This window comes from Benincasa hispida, chromosome 9, assembly GCF_027475165.1.
Source record: "Benincasa hispida cultivar pf3 chromosome 9, pf3_genome.v1.1, whole genome shotgun sequence".
Lineage (NCBI taxonomy): Eukaryota > Viridiplantae > Streptophyta > Magnoliopsida > Cucurbitales > Cucurbitaceae > Benincasa > Benincasa hispida.
Window position 1 is genome coordinate 57,802,592 of NC_143486.1, and position 7,785 is coordinate 57,810,376.

General features: G+C 37.9%; 1 protein-coding gene across 1 annotated transcript; it reads right to left on the bottom strand.

The window, feature by feature from the left end:
* Positions 1–1,718: 1,718 nt before the first annotated feature.
* On the bottom strand, positions 1,719–7,163 carry LOC120085969 (putative multidrug resistance protein). Its single transcript, XM_090318291.1, has 7 exons — positions 6,984–7,163; positions 6,441–6,495; positions 6,167–6,348; positions 5,349–5,806; positions 4,692–5,232; positions 2,512–4,475; positions 1,719–2,231 (listed from the first exon to the last, which is right to left on the bottom strand). The coding sequence occupies exons 1-7, from the start codon at positions 7,161–7,163 to the stop codon at positions 1,862–1,864; spliced, it is 3,750 nt and encodes a 1,249-aa protein (XP_090174417.1). The 3' UTR covers positions 1,719–1,861.
* Positions 7,164–7,785: the final 622 nt, after the last annotated feature.

Here is a 7,785-nt window from a genome sequence, read left to right on the forward strand (position 1 = left end):
TATTCTCATCTAGTGGAGACATGGTGGGAATATTATGTGTTGGAATAGTTGTGGCCCCAAAGTTTTGAGTGGTTGGAATGGTTTGAATAGTTAGATTGCACTATTGATACATATTATATGTGTCTACTCCATGACTTTCACGAGGTGTAACAGATACAAACAACGACATCTGGGATGCATCACTGCCTTCTAGTAAGAAGTTAAGGTCTTCATCACCAACTATGTCAACTGGGAGAGTTGGGACCAATAGAGTGAACAATATTTGATATGTATATCATACATATCCAAATTGATGTTCAATCGCTGGTGCAGAATACTCACTAATTCATTAGATGTTATATTATTTTTTACCTTCAAACCTTTCCTATGACCTCCAACATAATTGTTTTTGGATTGGTCCCATTCCCCACCAAGTTGTACAAAGATGCATGTAATTAGAAAATTGACAATTGGATTTGAATTGCATTAAAGTAAGCGATCACCCGATAGTAAGTAATAAGCGATCGTCCAACAAGTTATAAGCCATCGCCTAGCAAATCCTAAATCACCTAGCAATATATAAGTGATCACCCATCTTTATGTTAGCGATCACCCATGTAAATGTAATTGATCGTTTAGTTGTAAACAAGTGATCGTTTATATAATACTAAACGATCACTTACATTTTGGTGAACGATCTCCTATCTTTATGAAAGCGATCTTGTGAGAAAAATAATTTGTAAACACTTACATTCTCTCTATTTTTGGTTTTGACGAACGATCTTGCTTTATACCCAATGACAAAGTGAACTGAATGATGAAACTCCGTGAAAACAATGAGAATGTTAGACTGAAACTCTGAGTGAACAATGGGAGAAAAAGTTGGGGAGTTCGATTGAAAGTGAATAACTGAGTGTGACCTTCCATTACTTGTCTCGTGTTTGATTTCAATAACATTAAATGTTGGTATAGAATATCAGTTGAGAATAAATGCTTTTGGTAGAATGTTGGTGTTGCATTGAATACCTATGTTATCATTGAATGAACGAATCAGAAAGAAGGAAAGGAAGTTGATGAAATGATTTTTCAAAATTTGGGGGTATAACTAGTATTTCACATAGCAAAAAGGTCAACCATATAAAAGTTTTTAGTAAGAGGTAGTCATAGAAAAGTTTTTGATTTCTAGGTCATTTTGTGGAATTTTCCTATCCTCTTTCTCCCTTTTTCCCTTCTCTCTCTCTTATTCCTCTTCATCCTTTCTCTATCATCTTTCAACCAAATGTAATTCATAACTATCATTCCAAAGGTGAAATTCATGTGTTATTTTGAAAAAACAAAAGTTAAGATTTGGTATTTGGTGTGTAGGGGTTTAAGCTAAAAAATGACAATTCAACCCCTTAAAAAATACTAGCAATCTCATCCTCAGCAAGATTTTTCAATCTCACCTATAGAGAAGAACCAGATCCAAGAGCGGCTCTATTAGGTTATCTAAAATTAGCTCAACTAAGCTAGTACTTGTATTATGAGATTAGAGTTGATTTCCCTTTACGCGTTTTAATCCACTATCTTTGCAAAATATATATATGTATTATAATTAAAGTGTGGGTTGGAGGAATCGAACTTCTGACTTCGAGCTATGCTCATGTTAAGCTACACTCATGTTCACTTTAATCCACTATCTTTGCAAAATATATATAAAAGTATAATTTAATTGACATAAAGTATATAACGTGGACAAATTAAATTTCTAATTTCATGTGGGTTCATTCTCATCATCATCATATTCACAAGAATTAAGCAGACTGATTCAATTCCTCTTCCATCCCACAAAAAGACTTACAATTGCAACAAGTTTAAACCCTAAAAAACCCCATATGAATTCTCAAAGATTCAATGCGGCCTGCGATTTTGTCAAAGAATAGTACTCTCCACGTTGCCCCATTGAAATCAGCTCACTGTGCGATCCTTGTTCCACGACCTTCCCGTTCTTGATCACCGCGATGGTGTTCGCCTTCTGGATCGTCGATAATCGGTGAGCAACAATTATGCAAGTTCTCCCAACCATCATCTTCTCTAGGGCTTCCTGCACCAAATTCTCTGATACACTGTCCAGTGCGCTTGTTGCCTCATCTAGCAGCAGGATTGATGGGTTCTTCAGGATTGCTCGAGCCAGTGCGATTCTTTGCTTTTGCCCTCCTGATAGCTGAGCTCCTCGCTCTCCGCAGTATGTATCGTACTCATCTTTCATTCCACTGTTAGAATAGGCATATCGAGAAATATGAAGTGAAGAAAATGTAATGTTGCTGATTCAAATCTGTGTTTTTAGATGGCTTTATTCGTTTTTTGTTCTGCCGGTAATTGTGTGAAGTTTCGAATCCATTTTGGTCTTAAAGCGATAATTAGACTAAAATAGACATGTAAAAGGAGGACAAAATAGAACAAACATGATAGTTTAAACACCAAAATGAATAAACCTTATTTTTATGAGGAAAGAGAAGGAAAAGAACTTCGGAAGAAGTTAGCTCTATTTACCTTATAAATTCATGGGCATTGGCTAGAACAGCTGCTTTTCTGATCTCTGATTCCCCTGCCTCCTCTTTTCCATAGGCAATGTTTTCTCTGATAGTTCCAGCAAAAAGAGTTGGCTCTTGACTGACTAATGCAATTTGTGACCTTAACCATCTCAAATTGTAGTTCTTAATATCATGCTCGTCAATGTGTATAGATCCGCTTGAGGGATTGTAGAACCTTTCAATAAGTCCAATAATAGTAGATTTTCCAGAACCACTCTGCCCCACCAGAGCAACTGTTTTTCCTGCATCAATTTTAAGGCTCAGTCCCCTTAAAACCATCTGTTCTGGTCTTGTTGGATATGAGAAGCAAACATTCCTGAGCTCCACTTTACCCTTTATCCGTCTTTTGAGATCTCGCCCTGATTTGTTCTCTGGATCAATTTCAGTCTTCCTGTCTAGGATTGCAAAAACTGATCCAACAGCATTGCTTCCTTTAGATATATCAGAAGTCATGCTTCCAGCGTCTGCTATGATGTATGCAGTAAATAGCAATATCAAGAATGCTTGAAAGATGTGTTCTGAGGATATCATATCTTGTGTCAATAGCCTCCCACCATACCAATAGGCCAAAGCTGTTGCAGCAGTGTTGAAGAACTGGGAACTGAACAGGCCAAGGCCAGATATCCAAGATTGTCTAGCACTCTCTTCCTTAGGAGCTTTCAGGGTAGCAGCAAAGAGCCCAAGTATCTTTTTCTGAGATGAGAATGCAACGATAGTTCTATGGTTTGTTACAGCTTCACTTGCAAGTTGGCTTCCTTCTCTCTGTGCTTTTCGGGCTTTTTCAGCCATGCTTTTCATCAACACACTCCTTGCATAGAAGCTACCAATGACTAGTGGTTGCACTGCAATCATCACCAGAGTTAACCTCCACGAGAGCACAAGTCCCACACTGTAAGCAAAGGCTGCACTAAAAATTGCTTGAACCAGTAGTGACATTCTGTCTCCAACGAGGGAACGGACCATGTTGGCTTCAGTTGATAACCTTGCACAAATGGCTGCACTTGTGTTTTCATCTTGATCAAACCATCCAATTTCAAATGTCATAAGCTTTTCAAGTATCTTCTCACGCACCCGCTTGGTAAGTCTTTCTCCCATGATTGAAAAATTGTAGTGTTGTAGGATATTTGTTAAGAAGTTGAAAATGCCAATGCCTAAGAAGACAAGTGACAAGTTTCTAGATTTAGACTTAATGTTGGGCTCATTAGCACGAAAATATACTGATATGAGTGCTCCTACACAGTATGCATTAATGGGTTGAACTGCTCCTGAGCCTAGAGCACCTAAACATCCAAGCAGCGCTCGTCTCCATTCAGGTGCGTTCATTTTCAGCAAACGCCACTGGGAAGGAGAAGGATAAGCTGGATGTTTTTTATCTTCTTCAAAGCTTTCATCATCAGGATCGAATTGGACAGAGTAAGAGTAGGGTGTACCCATGGAGATGGACATTGCTGTGCTGAAGGGAAATAATACTGGAGTATTATGTCCACTCGACTTCACACTGATTGGGCTTGTGGGAGCACTCATCCTATGGCGATATCTTCTATCCATTTCAATATTGGAATCATAGAATGTTTCATTCTGCACTGCCATCTGCTGCAACTGCACCATCCGTAGATACTCCCCACCCTGTCCATTGTTCAACAACATCAGCTCATTGTGTGAACCTGATTCAATTACTTCCCCAGCTTTAAGAACCACAATTTGATGTGCTGTTTGTATTGTTGAAAGACGATGTGCAATGGTGATTGTCGTCCTTCCTTTTGATGCCTTATCAATTGCTTCCTGTACCATTCGTTCTGATTGTGCATCCAGTGCACTGGTTGCTTCATCAAGTAGCAGTATTTTTGGGTCCCGAAGAAGAGCTCTTGCAATGGCAATCCGTTGCTTTTGACCTCCAGACATTTGGAAACCAAACTGACCGACCTGAAAAGAGTTATAGTCGTTGTCATTACCAAAGATTTTTTAAAACAGACTAACTTTGATTCCAACTTTGGTCAGTTTCATTTTTTTTTAATTTGTTTCAAACTAGCAAACAGGATTATATTTCTTATACTTTGTTTTGCAGTTGATAACTAGCCTTCAAGTCTTAAAGTGTTAGATAGCAACCTATCTGTAGATATATTTGTGATAGAAACTTACTCGAGTATCATAACCTTCTGGCAGCTTAACAATGAAGTCGTGTGCATTTGCAGCTTTAGCTGCATTTATCACTTGTTCCATTGAAGCTCCATCTTTTCCGAACATTATGTTCTCTTTTATTGAAGTTGCAAATAGAACAGGTTCCTGATTCACCAAACCCATTTGAGATCTCCACCATTTTAGCTGGAATCTTTTTATTTTATGTCCATCCAAGAGTATTTCTCCATCAGTGGGATCATAAAACCTTTCAAGCAGTGAGATAACTGTGGACTTGCCAGATCCACTTCCTCCAACGAGGCCTACTCTCTTCCCCGCTGGAACCTTCAGATTGAATCCTTGTAATACAAGCGTATCTGGCCTTGATGGATAGCTAAAATATACGTTTTGGAATTCAATTTCTCCTTTCATGTGTGATAGGGCTTTCTCCTTTTTGTCTTCTCTGTCTGTCTCTGCAACACGATCAATCATTTCAAGGATACGAGCAGTTGCAGATGTTGCCTCTGTGATGGAGGTTAGATGAGGAAGTGCACTCAATATACTCCTGAAGAAGTTGAATTTACAGAAGAAAAAAATTTAGTTGAATTTGGCAGATGTATGGAATTGTGCAACTAAATACAGCAATGAATGCACAGGATGTAGACGATGAAGAAAACTCACAGTCCTCCCATTAGAACATTGAAACCAGCTATGAAAATATTGCCTCCTTTTTCTCCCTTCTCAGTAATCAAATAAGTGCCAACCCAAGCTTGGAAACCCCAACCAGCGTAAATGATTCCCATACTTCCAAGCATCAATCCCTTCACAAAACCGGACTTAATCCCAAATTCCATACTTTTTTGGAGTGCTTGGCTGAATTTTTCCTGTGTTTGATTTTCTCCTACATTTGCATAGACTGTTCTTATTGAAGATATCGCTTGCTCTGCAATCCCACCAGCAACACCATAAGATTCAATCATCTTCATTATCAGGTTCATCATAATTTTGCCAAACATGAGCCCTGGACCAATGAACATGACTGAGAGTGGGATGACTGCAAATGTGAATCTCCATGATACTACAAAAGCAAATATGTGGCAGAAGAAAAATGTTGACATGTAAGCAAGGCAATCAGGTATCTGCACAGAGTAAGAATGAGATATATCAGCATGATGAAAGATGGAATTACTGATTATTTTAAATTATTGACGTCTCTTCGAATAGTTGTATTATTCATATTTAGAGTTTATAAAAGTTGGAAGGATATTCATTTCTACTATGGATGAACCATTTTCTTGACTTTTCTTCAACTTCAACATGCTAGAAAAACTTATCTGCATACAGAGTTATAGTTTAAACCTTGCTGATATATATCTCCAACTTAGTTCCTGGTAATTAGTAGTTTTCGAGATAGTGAAATAGATTCCATGATAGTGTTTCTATGGACAGATATTTGACACATACACTGCACTGTTGGGAAGAAGTGACTCGGACCAAACCTTTTCACATAAGGCAACTTGGATTGAACTGGCATCAGAGGAAATGAGGGAGACAACCTCATGAGTTGTCGAACCAGTTTGGGTATCAAAGAAGCTAACTTCTTGTCTAAGCACAGATTTCAAATATTCCATTCTCATCCTAGATGTCTGTCTCTCGGCTGTTCTTGCCCAACACAATCCCTCTGCAAAGTTAAAATTGTGAAGCTAAGTGAGATAAACAAAGACTATTTATTACCCTCTTACCCCATGAATATATTCCAGCAAATATGCTCACCTACAAAGGCTGAAAGTCCAACTCCAATTGCAGTATAAAGTAGACGCAGTGCGAACTGAAACATATTAGAATAGCAAGTTAACTAATTGCTTTACGTACTCTAGAATCAACAATTCATATATCTAACGGTATGCAGCCTGTGTAGCCTGTAGGCTGTGTGATAAAAGACAGATGTTCATAATTAAATGTAGTTTCTAGTACTTTCAGTTTTCCCTCAGCAGGAAGGCATCCACGATTGTAGAAATCGGTTTTCTTTTCTGTCCCTTTTGGTTTCCTTATGATCAAACAATATATGATAGGAAGTTGTAAGCTATTTGTTAGTGGGTTGAACATTAGGTTTTATGATTTGACATTATGTGTCTAATGGAACATATTCTTTGTTTCATTCTCTCGTTCTCTCTCTTTCTGAAAATGTTTAGGCGTTGGCTCACTTCTGTCCTTTCTATCTATCACTCATTATTGGTTTAAGTATTTGTCATCATTGACATTATGATAGAGTTTTTCATAACAAAAGGAAACTTAACAAAGAGGTGCAAGCCATACCGTGTCAACCATATCGTTTGTCAAGCCACGGTTTTTATCTCCATAAGCATTGATCACATCCTTAAGAATATACATCATGAGAGGAACCTGTATCCCATCTCCTATGCTGCCCAGAGTCCCAAAAAACATAAAAAACTTGTCGATGCTATCAGCGTAGCGGAACATGCTTTTGCCTGCCATTTTTCTGGTTCTGTGGTCTAGAAGGAGAGAGAGGAGAAGCAGATTTGGAGATTATTCAAGGTATGCAGTATTCCTAAGCTATCTAGAAAAACTGGCAGGCTTGATCTGTTGCATGATCTCTTTCATTTTCTGATATAGCCAATGCCAGGTGAGATAAGAATGACTTTATATTTGAGCCTAGCCGGCAGACATAGTGATTCCTGAAACGTCAATTTTTTGGATGTACTATTTGTTTGTCTGCAAGCAATTTCAAGCACTTGGTAGACTGATTCTTCTTTCTGGTTATTGAAAAACACAAGTGAATCAGAAATGTATTTACAAAATTTAGAAAATGAAGATTGTTAATTTGAGATTCTTCAATGATATGATAGGTTGAGTGTTTTTTCCCCTATTTTTTTTCTTCTGCCTTTTGGACTGGTTTGTATGGCCATGGTTATGTTTATGTGTGGTTTCTTCTAGTTGTTTACACCTCCAAAACCAAGCATTTTCTGCCTGCAATTTTTGCTCCCTTCCTAATGCATAAGGCCAAAAGGACTGCACTTAGGAGACTATGAAGCAATAAGACTTTGTTGTTTTGAGGCTAAATGTTAAACTGTCATCCTTGTTAGATGACTTAAAACTA